Here is a 15722-nt window from a genome sequence, read left to right as displayed (position 1 = left end):
AGGGTATAAGCATAGCCTTGCAAATAATGAATTACTCCTACAAAACAGGTGCATCTAATTTGTATTTAAGCTATAACAGAACAAAATGGCTATAAGGCAACAAGATGGCGTCAGATTAGCAAAATCACATTTCTCAAGGGCATATAATAGGTAAAATGTAAGTGAGAGTGAGCTTTTAGCACCTTCTCTGGTGGCGCCATGACAAACACAGCAATCATGTTGTGTATTTGCTAAATGTAAATATATTAAATAAATGTGTAATACTTTATTATAACAGCCTTAGGATTCAGAAAGTAATTCTCATAGAAGCCTCTAAGTCAGGGGTGTCCAACCTTTTAGCTTCCCTGGGCCACATTGGAAGACGACAAGTTGGTTTGGGCCGCACATACAATACACTAACACTAATGATAGCTGATCATCCCAAAAAACATAGAAAACATAATTAACATATTAAACTTACTTGGAAATGAAGTTAGTAAGAGTTAGGAAAATTGTTGCAGAATCATGATTAAAGCAGTAGTCCCATTACTAGCTGCAATTTAAGTTACCTGCAACTGCCCCTTAGTGGGGTTCGGGGAATTAAATGCCCAAAACTTTTTTTCCTCTCTTTCTGCACCCATGAATCTTTTTTTTTTATTGACCAGTTTGAAATGGTCACCGATATAGGTAGCATCAGGAGGACTAATAGAAATCTACAGAGATTTAATGATAGGGTGGCGGGAAAAATGGCTCATGGAGCAGCCTCCGATGAGGGTAACAGTGGGTGATAATTTCACCCTACTCAGCACTGCACATTTAAAATGGTTTAAAAATATTAAAAATACAATCATCTCTTAATATTTATATTAGATACATACAGAGAACACAGCTAGTTCATAATTGCATGGTGCAGAAAGTCCAAATTCAGAGTAACAACAATAAGATACTGGATAATCTTTCGCTGCTGCTGATAGTTCGCGCAGGTGACTCCTCTGTGCTGCGCTACGCAATGGATGTCGGGTGTGATGACGTCACCCCATTGACATTCACTGCAAGCGCTGCACGGAGGAGGAGACCAAGGAGGGAGCCGGAGCGCCAGCTGACGTGACCGCAAGGTAAGGATATTTTTTTCAATAACAGCGCTGCCCCCTTGCCACAACCGCTGGGCCACATTTACAGGCGGGCCGGGCCGCGGGTTGGACAACCCTGCTCTAAGTGATGGATTTCACAAGCTTTCTCCCTCTAGTAGTTTGTGAATTAAAACTCCTTTACATCTTGTTATATGTAAATATTCACAGATATGATCATCCTAGAGGGATTATGAAGAGTAATTATTAGTGAAACTTCTTATTATAACATGATCATTATAGGTGTATTATAGTCTGTTTTGGTATTTCTGTTGGATTGACATTGGCTTTGTGTTGAGTCGTCTCCCCCGCTTTGTCCTAGGCTTGGCCACACCCATCGATTTAAAGTTGAAACTCATTCCCATTCTCCAACACATGCACCACGATGCCATCTTAGCCTCCAACAGCCGGCAGCTCCTTCAGCAGCTTGTGGCCTCGTACCCTTCTACCAAGATGCTTATAGTCACGCTGCACACCTTCACTTTGCTGGCCGCCTCTTCCTTAGTGGACATTCCCAAGCAGGTACTGTGACCTCACAAGTGGGGGGGAGGGGGTTTACTAACCCTACATGAACATAGCAAATTTTACTTGTCTCTATGTAGAGTACTCCCTGTGAGTCATTTCATATGAATACATCTGTTGTAGCATAAAACCCTAATACCTGACAAATACATACATATTGTATTTCTATTTTATTCCTGCATGTGCTCAGATTTATCGTTTGTGACAAATTGGGAATATGTCTCACCCACTTTCTATGCTGTCAGTCACTTCCTGGCTCTGGATAATGTAGGCATTATTGTTAAACTTTGGGTTGTGATTCAAATTGTGGGTTTAATGCCGTATAGAATGGGTCACTGTGATCTTCCAACTTACTATATACTACGAACTAATAGACTAATTGTGAATCATGGTTTACTAATACCATGTACCTCCTCAGTTTCCTTTTTATTATTATATGTTTAACAAGTTCATACTTCACTTGTAGAACGTTTGGGGGGGGCAGGTTTTTGGAGAGCTATCCAAAATTCATGAGTCTCCCGGCCTTTCTAGGGGAATAAGTAGGAGTAAAAGGAAATGCGTTCTTTAAAGATTGAACTATTTGTCACAAAGCTGATTTACAGATATCATTTAGGTCCCTAGTGGAAACGGTTGTGAATATCCCCTGTTAGACCATTCCCCTCCTGCAAATAGATCTGTTACAGAAAGGCCCAGCATCCTCCACAGTCCTGTTTTTATTTGTTTAAGAATGTTATTGTCGTTGCGTTGGAAGATAAGGATTTCATCTTACAGCTGAGAGGAGCACATGTGAGGAAAAGGAACATAATGACGGCTGATTTCTTGGGAAACTAAACATGACTTATGTAAATATTGTGCATCTCTGGAGCTGTAATGGTCTGTAGTGGTAGTCGGTGGTCCTGATTGGGGGCTTCACCTGCTCTACCGGCACAGGGGCTGCTAATAATGCTTATTTCTTATAAAAATGTTGCTGTTATTGCCTAGTTTGCAGTTGAAGTTTAATAAAAAAAAAAGTCCTGATTGGAATCATTGGTTTCAGAGAATTACTTGGCCCCTGTGCGGTTACAGTTGCTGGTGGCCAATTTGGTAGTTTGGTGCCTTCCTCTGGATTTTCCTAATTCAGTGCTGTTAGAATTTAGAAAAGGTTAAACTCAATGGATTTCTCCTAACGTTTCCTCCCCCTCCCCCCTAGATTCAGCTATTGCTGCAGTACCTGAAGAATGACCCCAGAAAAGCGGTAAAAAGACTGGCTATTCAGGACCTGAAGTTTCTGGCCAACAAAACCCCTCATACATGGAGCAGAGACAATATCCAGGTGTGTGGCTGAGCTTCCTTCTGTCATCCTATAGGGGGCACTGTGGTATAGAATGTGGTGCTAGGAGCTTGAGCACTTTACTAAAGCTCAAGGGGGTCACATTATTAAGGAATAGAATAACATTTGGGGCTAAAATAAATTAATTGTTTAGAGGACTAGACAATGTAAAGGGTGGTTCTTGTAAAAAGATCACAAGGTTAAAGTCTCATTACAGAATGGTTAACTCCAGCACCCTACTTGTGTTAAATGAGAATGAGAGTTCTGTGGTACACACTGGAGGAAAGGGGCCCTCTGGTGGCTGCATGTGCCTGTACACTCTATCCTTATTGCATGTAAGGATCTCTTGCATTGAGTCTCTTCTCACCCAGGCTTTATGTGAATGCGCTCTGCAAACACCGTACGACAGCCTGAAACTGGGAATGGTCTCTGTCCTCTCAACGCTGTCTGGCAGCATCTCCATCAAACAGTACTTCCATACTGCTCCAGGTATAATGTCAGCCATCCACCAAACAGAGTAATGTCACAGCAAGCGTTAAATGTTGTTGTAGTATGCTAAGACTCATGGAAAAAACATAGTGACCATATAGTAAAAGTTGAGTCGTTTGATTTTGTTAAAACTATTTTAGCATAACTTCATCTGCATATAGTCTGCTATAACTGTCAAATTTGTAATTTAATTAGCCAATATTTTCTTATGAAGGAGAGATGTTCTTCCGCTAAACTTTGGACAAATAATCACCCTTACAGCTATGATTTTTATGTTCCACTCAAATGTGCCTCTGATGTTAATACTGTATAAAAATGAGTTGTGAATTTATGAGCAACCTCCCTCCCCCCCAACATCACCAGCAACGGCAATTACAACGTGAGGCCTATTGTAGCCACAATTATTTCTGGGCTCTGTGGCTGTCGGGGTTAAATGAATATATGGTTATAAAGGGAAAAAAAAGTCAATTGGCGGTATAATCTTCAGGGGAGAACTTTGTGGTCAGGTTGTATCACTTGTAAACCTCTTTGATAACAGAATGGGCCCACACAGTTCCCAAAAGGCAGATCCTAAAATATTGTTTATGCTTGCATGGTCCTTAAGGGCTGTATCAAGGCTTCACCAAAGTTTAGGCTGAACTTCGTTAAAGGGCCCCTCAGTGTTTTGCTTTCAGGGAGAGAGTGAGATGTAAAAATCATGGCATTTAAGCATCTTTAAAACAAACAAACAAAAAAAAAAACGCATGACATCAAGTTGCTTCAAACTTGTATTTAAAGGTATATTTTTTTTCTAGGGACCAAAGCTGGTACAGCCAGGTACACCGATCTGGTTAAGCTGGCACAGGAGTGCAGCTACCATAGTAACCGTGGCATTGCTGCTCACGGCGTTACAGTTCTTACCAATATTGTATCTTCTTGTCAGGATATAGGTGAGTGTATATCTTATTCTGTACATCCTCTTTCCAATTTACACTTTGTAAGGTTGTGTTGTGTGACTAAATCTTTTTGCAATTGTTAAAGTCAATAAACCATTTGCCACGTGTAAAATCCCATCTAATTCAGGTGTACAGTGCGCACTGGAGAATTGATCTCACACACACACAGTTGTCTGGAATAATCAGTTCTGTTTTACTGAAACTGGTATACTAATATTTATACAGAAAACATAGCATACCCTCTTGTGGTTACATAGTATAATTAGCACAATCCTTTACATTGTACTTATGACCATCAATCAGTTGTACAAAGACATCTGTAAATCTTTCTCTCCAGAATGTCTCATGTTTTTGTCTCTCTCTATATATGTTATTTCTATACATGAGTTAATTCTAGTGGTTTCGGAGGTAAACCCTCTCACCCTTGACACATAATTGGAACTCCTTTAGCTATGAAGGTCTGTACGTTAATCATTTTTAACTAACTGGCTTCTACATTAACTATTTCTATGAAAGCTATACATTGCTTAATTAAAAGATCATAACTTCTTTTGCTCAATACAATGTATTATTGTATTATTTTATACGTCTCCCGTTCTCACTTTTACGTATATATTTGCTGGGGACAGAGTTAGTTTTGCTTTTACTCTATAACACTATAGGCAACATCTCCACTCTTTCAAACCTGAAGTTTAATAAATATACCCTTTAGTGTACAAATAATATATATATTTTCGGTCTGATCAGAAAGAACAACCTGTAGCCCCGGCTTGGCCAACCTATGGCTCACCAGGTGTTGTGAAACTACAAGCTCCAGCATACTTTGCCAGTAGATGGCTGTCAGGGTGTGCTGGGGATAGTAGTTTTACCACACCCGGAGATCCACAGATTGGGCACGCCTGCCAATCGGATCATCAAAATGCTCACAGCTGTGGGAGATGGGTGCAGGGCAAGAAATTGTAGTGTCCTCAAGGTTTACATTGTATTGTATTTTCCAGCCTCTCACTCTTGCTCATCTTGTGGGAGGCAGTGACCTGTCCACTTGTGTGACTGTGTAAGCCAGGGCAGGGCTGCATGTGACAGGGGCACAGTCATCATGTGAAGAGGGTAATAGGGACAGGCAAGATGACGGACTGGGAGTTAGATAGTGGAAGAGCAGGGTCCCCCAGCAGCACATAGTAATGTCACACTGATGCAGGAAGGTGATGATGTCAAACAGAGCTCTGTATGATGGTCAGCTCATAGAGCTTATACAATGTGTTATCTAACAGTATGTGTTACATATATGTCACCATACTGTGAGAGTGTTTGTTCCTAAGTATACAACTACTATAATGTGCTCACTTACACATTGTGGATACAGCCATTGTATAAGCTGAACCCATAGTTGTATGAATGTAACCTGTCAATTAGGAACCAGTCACATGACTGAGACTTGAGTCTGTGCTATTTTCAACATAAACCAGAAACATTTTTACACTTGAAATACTTGTAATACAGTTTCTGTACCTGCTGATTGCAGATCACTTGTCTCTGGAGAAGGATGCAGTGTTTGGCCTGGAATCTCTGCTTGTCCTGTGCAGTCAGGATAGCAGTACTGGAGCCCAGCTAACATTAAAGGTAAGATTCCTATAAGGGATTCCAAAGCCCACACAGAGCCATTAGCCAATGACTTTATTTTGCAAAAATACTAGTTTTCTTCAGCTTTTAATTATTAAAGTAGAAAGTGAATTCTGGACATACTTACTACCTTACGGTGTTTGCTTTTCTTAGACCGCTCTGTCCTGCATGGTGAAGCTGGCAAAGTGCCGTCCGTATCTGAGCCAGTCTGTGGTGGAGGCTCTCCTGACACAGCTGCACAGTGCGCAGGACTCTGCCAGGGTCTACCTCTGCCATTGTCTGGCCTCGGTTGCCATGCAGCTGCCAGTGTTGGGGGACGGAATGTTGGGGGACCTGGTAGAACTGTACAAAGTTATCGGGAGATCAGCCACAGACAAACAGCAGGAGCTTCTGGTAAGTGAGCATGGATCCCTGGTTCTTCTCAGTCCTAACAGCCATATACTGTATGTCATTACCCTTAATCTCAGTGATAAGGTAAAACAATACATTTAATCAAAGAAAGAGACACTTATCTGTAATAACATATCAGCAGGCATTTTACACAAGTATTACAGCTATAACAAATTTTACAGTTAAGCAGGAAGCACCTGGGGGCAACAGGCGAAGACTGCGAGGGGCCACCTGTTAGCCATCACTGCTCTAATGCAGGGGATTAAAAATGGAATCACTTTGGTGAATGAGGGACACCAAGCATATCGAAAGCAAGGGGTTTCACACAGATGTGGCTCACATGTTCGTTAAGCAAATAACATTCCAACATGATCAGATGTATAAAAATGCTGAACTCGCGTGGTTGCCTATAATTATGGCTTGCGTGGCCTGCACAGGAGGCCTTAATGACTTTGAAATAGAAGTGATATTCAGACAGGGTCATAGAACAGGTTGAAGAGGCCGTATCATGCACTATCTATGTCTCCCATATAGAAACTGTGGTCCAGCATGCACAGTAGTTCCAAATCAATAAACAAAGAGAAAAGCCTTAGTTGGCCATTTTATTTTTGTAACATTGAAAGACTTTACTCTGTATTTAAATTAAATGCGCCCCTTTTTTGAAAAAAAAATTACTTCATCATTGTAACCATTTTTATTGACTTGCACTTACCTGCAAACACATAATTAGGTCCCAGCAGTTCATGATGCTTTGTAACAAGTAGGGGTCTTGTCTGAAAGCTCTTTATTTGTATTCATGAATGCAGACCCCTATGGTTAGATGCCCCCACCCTCCGCTATAGCGTGCCGTGTAATAGTACTGCTTTATATACGCTCACTGCTAGTCTGATGGTAGGGATGTATCTTCTCAGGTCGCCCTCGCTACTGTTATTTTTGTAGCAAGCCAGAAAGCCCTGTCACCCGAGGTGAAGACCGTCATAAAACAGCAGCTTGAGAACGTGTCTAATGGTTGGACTGTGTATAGGATCGCCAGACAAGCCTCCCGCATGGTAAGAGCCAGGAATGTCATGGTTATGTCTACCTGTCGGTCACATAGCGCTGACTGTCTGTGGGAGAATCTGGCCGAGTTACAGGTTTGGCTCAGTAAGAGAAATCTACATGATGCACATTATTGACTAGTCTTTCTGTGCACCAGGGGAACCACGACATGGGCCGAGAGCTGTACCAGAGCCTTCTGACCCACGTGGCCTCGGAGCATTTCTACTTCTGGCTGAACAGTCTGAAGGAGTTCTCCCTGGCGGAGCAGTGCCTGACTCTGCTGCAGGAAGATGATATCGGCTCTGCCCTGACATCCATAGCCGACTCCCTGAAATCCTACCACAAAGGCATCGCTTCCCTTACGGTCAGTATGTTCCTGCTGTGCTCGTTGGGTGCAAAGTGTACAGATTGTTCATTGCTTCCTGCTGCTTTATTTGTCTTACATTGGTAGATCTTGTTTAGTCGTTTGAAACATGTTCGTTTTATTTTTTTACATAGTTTTTTGTTTGTTTGTGTAACCTGGCCTGGATTTTGGTAATAAGCTTGTATGCCAAGAACACTTGACAATTAACAGGACGTTAAGCCCTGTAGCTGTTTTTAAACCTTTGGTAATTTTTAGCTCGGAAGTCTCTGCACCCTGAGGGCACGTTCTACTCCTACAATGTCTCGCCTTCTTAACAAGAACTGGGATTATGTTCTGAGAAGGGAGTAATATGAAATTTGTATCTTTCATTCTGTTTGACCTTTCAGCCAGGGTTTGAAAGAGTCACATTGCACAGATAAGCTACTTTTATTACAAATTGGGAGTCTAAGGGCTAGATTTACTAAACTGCGGGTTTGAAAAAGTAGAGAGGTTGCCTATAGCAACCAATCAGATTCTAGTTATCATTTTGTAGAATGTAATAAATGACAGCTAGAATCTGATTGGTTGCTATAGGAAACATTTCCACTTTTTCAAACCCGCAGTTTAGTAAATATACCACCGAGTGTCTATTTCCATGCAAGTAGCCTGTTTCAGGCTGATCGAGGATCCATAGCATTCATAGGCCAGAACTTACGACCTAAGTATTTCCCACTAAGTTAGTAAACATGGTGCTACTGCTTCTTGCATGGAATGTGCAGAGCTCCTTAGGGTGTTAGTATTTTATAGTGAACAGATAATATATTGGAGTATTTTCTGCACTATAACATGTAACTTCTCTCCTCCAGGCTGCCAGCACACCCATGAGTCCTCTCAGCTTCCAGTGTGAGTTTGTGAAGCTGAGGATCGATCTCCTCCAAGCGTTCTCTCAGCTGATCTGCACATGTAACAGTCTGAAGACCAGCCCCCCTCCGGCCATCGCCTCCACTATAGCCATGACCTCCGGGAATGACCTCCAGCGATGTGGCCGCATTTCCACCCAGGTACTACGAGCAGTGCCCCTAACCCGTTTCATTTGTGTGTGTGTGTGTGTGTGTGTGTGTGTGTATATTTATTATATAATTATTATATATATATATATATATATATATATATATATATATATATATATATATATATATATATATATATATATATTGTTATGTTTATTACTGTAAACAGTGATCAAGACTGTACTTACATCTTGACAACTTGGCTGTCTTGCAGATGAAACAGTCTATGGAAGAGTTCAAGAACCTGGCCACGCGTTACGGAGACCTGTATCAGTCGTCTTTTGATGCTGATTCTGCGACACTGAGAAACATTGAGTTGTATCCAATAAATGTGTATAGTGTATTTTTGACGCACACACTTGTTTTAGATCTTGAAGTAGCTCAATAAACTCATAGCTGAGAAACCCTTAAGTTCATGCAGCAATATAGACCGCTGGTCTGGATGTTTTAGACCAGAGATGTCCAAACCCAGTCTTCAAGAGCTACCAACAGGACATGTTTTCAGGGTTTCCGTTTGTAGAAACAGGTGGGATAATTACTGGTCCAGGAAAATAGACTAACTCAAGAAATTCAGAAAACGTGACCTGTAGATAGCACTTGAGGACTGATTTTTGGACACTTCTGTTTTAAACCAAACTGACCCCAAATAACTGCATGTGTGGGCCCAAAAACAACAGCCAATACCAGTCAATGTCTGCCCAGGATTGGCGGAAATGCTAGTTGCCCAATGACTGTGTTCATTCACCATCTCTATTGTGTGGGCTTCATAGAATCTACACGTGTGGCCAATTTGGAGAATGATCTGGGAGCTCAGGGACCTGATCCAGCTTTAAATGGGCAACGACCTAATGGTCAATAATGTAAGGTTTTTATTGTCAATGATATTTTACAATATGTGGCTCATTGTTTACATCTTTTGCAATTGTAATGTGGAGTTGCTTTAAAAATGGTGTATACAATATGGGTGTATGTATATTGAATATATCTATATGGGATGTCTATTTATATGGAAGATAGTGTTTACCTACCTTAATTCTCCACTTACACCAGACAACAGCAGAGTTGCCTTTTAATATCTCATACCATTGAAGCTCTCATCTTGGATCCGGATTCTTGCAGGTACATAAAGAAGTAATTTTGTTCTCTGCAATTCTTCCCTTTTATGTCACCATGGTATATAGGGTGACCTTTGATAACATAAAATATATGGATTGTCTGTGACAATTAGGGTCGTATGTGAACCAGCAGGGACTCATTGGAAAAGGCCTAGAAGTCCCTTTGTGTCGTCATGAAACTTTATGCTCACTGTGCAACTATATAGTTTTAATGTACTGTCTAATGGTTTTCCCGGCAAGATGTTGTTCATTGAGGAATAAGCCAATCCTGTAAGATCATGAAAGGACTTGGACATAAGTGGACAGTTACCGATGGGGGTGAGAAGTAATAGGCACAGTGACCATTTCAACAAAGTCTATTGCTAATCTACGCACTTCATATAGGAAGATAAATCATGAATTGCTTAACAAGGGGATACACTAGTGTTACTCTACAATGCTGAGCTGATGAGTGACCAGCTCAAGTCCTGCTTGTGCCCGCTGATTACGTATTCTGTCTGAGTTATCGTCTGTTATATTGCTTTAACCTCCAGTTTTCAGGAATGCGGTTTCAGTGGATCCATACAAGCAGATAGCGAGTATGAGCGCAGGATGATGTCCGTCTTCAATCAGGTTCTGGAGGAAGTGGAGCTGTTGGGCAGAAAGAATCCACCGGTTTCTTACCTGGTAAGAGAGGCGCGTGTGTCCCTTTAACGGGAACGGTTAGGTCATGTGATGTACTGTTGACCCTACTATTGGCTGTGTGAACATATGTAACGGGTTGTAAAGGCTTCCTAGTGGTGGTGGTATTCTGCAGATGCCGTACAGGTTATATGGGTGTAGGCGGTGTTTGTACTTGGGGGTTTCTGGCCAGACCATCCTGATCTGGAACGCTGTTGCCCACCGATGTTTTATGGTGTCATCCTTGAGCAAAATAGGCCAATGTCTTTGGAGAACCTTTTCGATCATTTTTAAAGGACAGTAGAATTGGGTGATAAATATAACATTTCTGTCGTCTTGGGAGGAAATATTTACCTGAGACACAGGCATTTCTGTAACATTGTGTGTCCTCTTCAAGGGCCCTGATTTGTTCTATATAGTAGACTTAATGTAAAGCATTTGTTTTGATTCTATTCAACTGGCCACCGGGAATGTTCTTCAGTTATGGTTATCATTGGCTTAGGACATAGTTATTAGAGTGAACCAGTTTGTTATAGGTCTGAGTACTGATTATTTTGCTTTGTATGACAAATGCTAGACCCAGGAACACCACTTTTCCTCGTTCCTCTGTAAATTCTAGATTCAGATTGTTGGTTGTCAGTGTAGCTAATAAATATTTTTCAAGTCTCTGCCTGCTGCCAAATTGAGGCGGTCGTCTACATCTGGATGCCAAAGTATTAGATCCACGTGAAAATAATGTTCCAAATTGTGTTACCCTCACATTTGGCTGTGAATAGATTTGCGTGACTTGGCATATTTGTCGCTTCCATTGCTGTCCCCCGCATTTATTTGAGGGATCTACTTCGAACCAAAAATAGTTTTGATGAAATATTTTATCATTTGAATCAAGAAGTCAACCTGTGTTGTACTATGTCTTGTATCGGTTTAGAAATCCAGGATCACAGCCTGATGACTGAGCAATGTAGGCGGTGAAAAGTAATTTAATATCGTATATGGCTAGATCAGCGGTTCCCAAAGTATGCGCTGTGGCTCCTGGGGTGCCACGCCACTGTCTCAGGATGCCACGGCAAACAAAAATACTTGCCAATCTGGCGGCACCTGTGATCCAGCATTCTCCTTACTCCTCCTTGTTCCCTTCTCAATGAATGTCGGATGTGACATCATCACATCTGACATATTCAGTGAGGAGCTGTGCAGAGAGGACACAGAAGAAAGAAGATAGAAGAAAAAGAAGCAAGAGGGCCAATTAAGGTAAGTAAAGGAACGGAGAGGAAATACTGATGAGAAACAGCGATGGAGGGACAAAAGAAAGCGGCAAGGCGCAGTGTAATGAGGAAGGGGCGGGGTTTGAGCATGCAGGGGGCGCGGTGATGATTATTGTACATATTGATGTTTTATTTTGTTTGATCTTAGTCCTCTTTGTGACAGCTGTAAATTCTTCTTTGACAGAGATATAATTTAAAAAAAAAAAAAAATAGAAATATTCTTTTTCCTAGGATTATTTTTGCAAACAACTTATTATGTCTGTCTTGACCTAAATACTTTGTTATTTTGACCAAACTACTTATAAAACGGTACTGCTCGGTAATTATTTCGGAGGGGTGCCCCATTGGTGCCGCGAACTGAAAAATTTTGGAAAACGCTGGGCTAGAGTGTATTTTTGTTGCCAATGGATCTAACGCCATATGTAAATCCTGTGTAGTGTCACCAAATATAGTCTAAATATCCTGACCGTTTAGTTGTGAGATTGATGCCTCTTTTTTGATGAATCTTTGGGTTGAAAAATATAATTAACTGGAATCCTGAGATCTTTCTCTGCACACAATGTGTGTTCTTTCTATAGAGGATTGTAATGCCGTAGCCTTTGTTGAGATGCTCCATTAATTTATTATGATATTCCTGTGTAGGATCTGCTCTGAATGGTTTATTGGGTAAGTGGATATGACAGTTACCTAGTTGTTTCTGACATGTAATCTGTCCAACTAAGGATTACAGTCCCAAAGGGATTACGATTTCTGTGCCATAAGGTTGAATGTGATTTTCTGTTTATATGGATATGGCAGTCAGGTCTTCTTCAATTAACCTCTCAAACCTTTCTAAATGTCCTTTTACATGGCTCGTGTACAGATTTGATTTAACTTTTAAACCAGTATAGCTATGTAAGTAGTATTGAGTTTCACTGAACTTTTATTGAGTATATCATATGGGTAAAATACCGACTAAGTGCAATGTGTTAGTAGAAGGAAGCAGCCAAGATCAGTTTTGTTTTGTTTTTTCCTACTTTTATTTTTATATTTTGTTTTAGCTGTACATCATTGACAATAATAATAATATTATTATCGTAGATTTGTAAGGCACCACAGTGCTCTGCAGCGCTGTACAGTAGGAAAAACGGGGACATACATAAAACAGGGACATACAAGGCAGACAATATAAATGTAGATATGAAAACAAATATGAGTTGTTTTGTTACTTTCAGAAGTTTGAACAGGAGTCTTCACAAACATTCCTTAAAATATATGGAATATATACAGAACGTGGATTTGCTCAAAGCCTTGAAACGAAGTAGTTATTTCTACCCAACTTTGGCCTGTTTGAGGGGTCATGTGCAAAGCTGAAATTTTCCATTTAATTAGCGATTAAGCTGATCAAGAAGGTGACAATAGACCGGTATTATGGGGTAACCCATAGTCAGCTTTTCTAAATCACGTGTGGGGTGGGGGTTGTCCTTGACAACGCTGCTTGAAATGTCACAAAAGCCGTTCCCATATGACATGTTTACCATCTCCCCTATTTCCAACCGAAATTAAAGTTGTAGTTTATTGTGTCGTCTTATATGGAACATAATAATGTATGTGTTACCTGCAGCTAACCATCAGTGGAACTAAGAGTCTACAATACTTTACCAGCCATCCACAGAGCCTACCTGTAATATATCAGAATTAATTACACACTGCTCCCATGGAGATTCACAGAACAAGATTTGTCAGGCCTAATCCTGGTAATTGGGTAAATTATAGAGGCACAATTCAGTATTAATGATGTCAGACTCCGGGTTTTTTTTAACCTCATTTTGAGCATATGCTGAACCTCTGAGGTTATATAACATGCTGAATGGTAAAAGTAATTAGTAAATATATTCTTATGGTTGTATAAATTATAAAGCATCTGCTCTGCCATTGTGCAAAGTGAATAATTCAGCTTCGCCCCAAAACGGTTGGACATCACTAAGAACATAAAGTTTGGTTCGGTATGACTCTGATTGGATTCCCCCGTAGACTTGACACAGGTCCCGCTGCTCTGTGTATTTCTGTTTTTCTCGTCTTTAGAATTGGGATAACGGGAGAAGCCCATTGTTAAAGTTAAACATTATTTAGCGGCGCCTGTTAGAGAATGAAAAATAAACATACATTTATAAATCATTTATAGCAGAATCCTATGAATATCATTAGGATTACAGCTGTGATTTATTCATTTACCAAAAATTGAAGTGGAGAAATATTGCCTGAATCATCAGAAATATGTAAACTCATCAAAAGAAATCTCTAATAGAGGTAAAGAAAAGGTGTAAGATATGCGCTTGTTTTGTTGCTTACAATGCAAATCCTTGTTCTCTAAACATTGCAAATTATCGGCCTTATCCGTCTGCATATTTATTCATAATGAGATAACGAGTTCTTGGAGGAGATATTACTGCAATGCTTAAAGGGAAAACAGAACCTAGGAACTCCCCAATATGTGATCGCAGGACAGATGTGTACAGGCTAGGTCACCTGGTAGGCTGTAGACAGATGATATTATATGCTGGGAGCCTATGCATTATTTGCAATGTATAATCTGTTTTAGTCTATATTATAACATCATGTTTCATGTTACTGTCCAGTTTTTATTTTAACATGTTTTGCTCGTACTATATTAAGCTGGGTACACACTACAGAAATTTCTACCAACTATTTATGCCAATTTTACATGCGATCAATGATCCGATCGCTCGGTCCACGGACTGCATACACACTAGCCTTGTTTAGGACGATAAAAAGAAGAGCGGACGTCCCTTTAGCGACTTTTTACAGCCATGTTGTCGTGAGCAATGACTGTAATTTCGTACACAGTGCAGCGACATTTGCGGGAAATGCAACGAGATACCAAATACATTAGCATAAAGGGGCAAAGCTTTCGCTATAGTTAACACCCAAAGCTGCATAAAAAGAGAAGGCTACACTGTCCATTCATTCATATAAAATAGAAGTTTAGTAACATACATAAAATTTAGAAAAACATTAAATTGCTAAAGTGCAATGCAATGAATATTCCCTAATAATAAAAACCCTTCGTATGTAATGGAATGCTCCATTCTCGGCGGACATCAACGCTGATTAGTCCACAGCAGAAACGAACGCCCATGTCTGAGTGTATAAAATGAGGTTGTTATAAAGGTTAAAGTTTATAAAGAGTAAATATGAATACATTGCCAACATAGATGCAAAGGGTAATAGCACACGTGCTTTATACAAGTGTAATGGTCTGCAGCCAGACAGGTGCAATATACATCGATACAAAACACAAGTCAGTGATGTGCAGATTCCGCACCACGTGGGACTGGGACAGACATCAAAAAATTTACATACACACGCCCCCCAGGTCGAGGAAGTATTGGAGGATTGTCGTGGATCAGTCGGAAGTTTATACACACTGCACAACGGAAACGAGATTGGAACGAAAATATTAAACGGTACGACCAACCAAATGAGGCGACAATCGTCCATTTGGGCAGACTTTTGACCATCGTGTCACTGCACACACTGACCCGACTTTTGAACGAGCGGTCGTATGTCTGCTGATTGAGCCGATTATTTGACGAAAACCGTGTAGTGTGTACCCAGCTTTAGTCTCCATGCAACCAGACCTATTTACTGTATGTAGATTGAAACCTGAAGAATTGTCTATTGTCCCTTCAGTATATCTTTCCCCCCTCCTTGTGTGATAAATAGGGGCGTAATTCCCACACATCCTGGTGCTGGCATCCGGAAGAAACGTGTGCAGTGAGCCCGTCATGGATTAGAGCTGTATCTGCCAACTAACCTTAAATGCTGGTAGTGACAGGACAGGCTTGCTTTGCCACAAT

The 15722-nt window shown here is 40.6% G+C and overlaps 1 protein-coding gene across 2 annotated transcripts in view; it reads left to right on the top strand.

Moving 5' to 3' along the window:
• INTS7 (integrator complex subunit 7) overlaps nucleotides 1-15722 on the top strand; it is a 39125-nt gene that overhangs the window by 6759 nt on the left and 16644 nt on the right. Inside the window, exons 6-18 of one of the 2 annotated variants that reach the window (XR_012689797.1) lie at nucleotides 1429-1628; nucleotides 2818-2940; nucleotides 3309-3426; nucleotides 4221-4355; nucleotides 5884-5981; nucleotides 6135-6374; nucleotides 7283-7420; nucleotides 7567-7773; nucleotides 8619-8813; nucleotides 9037-9140; nucleotides 9873-9941; nucleotides 10471-10603; nucleotides 13466-13606. Coding sequence is in view for 1 of the 2 variants with exons in the window: in XM_075204218.1 (XP_075060319.1) it covers nucleotides 1429-1628; nucleotides 2818-2940; nucleotides 3309-3426; nucleotides 4221-4355; nucleotides 5884-5981; nucleotides 6135-6374; nucleotides 7283-7420; nucleotides 7567-7773; nucleotides 8619-8813; nucleotides 9037-9140; nucleotides 9873-9941; nucleotides 10471-10603 (1760 nt within the window). In the remaining variant the exon portion in view is untranslated. The remainder of the gene's footprint in view (nucleotides 1-1428; nucleotides 1629-2817; nucleotides 2941-3308; nucleotides 3427-4220; nucleotides 4356-5883; nucleotides 5982-6134; nucleotides 6375-7282; nucleotides 7421-7566; nucleotides 7774-8618; nucleotides 8814-9036; nucleotides 9141-9872; nucleotides 9942-10470; nucleotides 10604-13465; nucleotides 13607-15722) is intronic. The other variant, XM_075204218.1, reaches the window with a different exon arrangement.

Source organism: Mixophyes fleayi, chromosome 3 (assembly GCF_038048845.1).
Source record: "Mixophyes fleayi isolate aMixFle1 chromosome 3, aMixFle1.hap1, whole genome shotgun sequence".
Taxonomy (NCBI): Eukaryota; Metazoa; Chordata; class Amphibia; order Anura; family Limnodynastidae; genus Mixophyes; species Mixophyes fleayi.
This window is presented reverse-complemented; position numbering and strand designations above follow the sequence as displayed.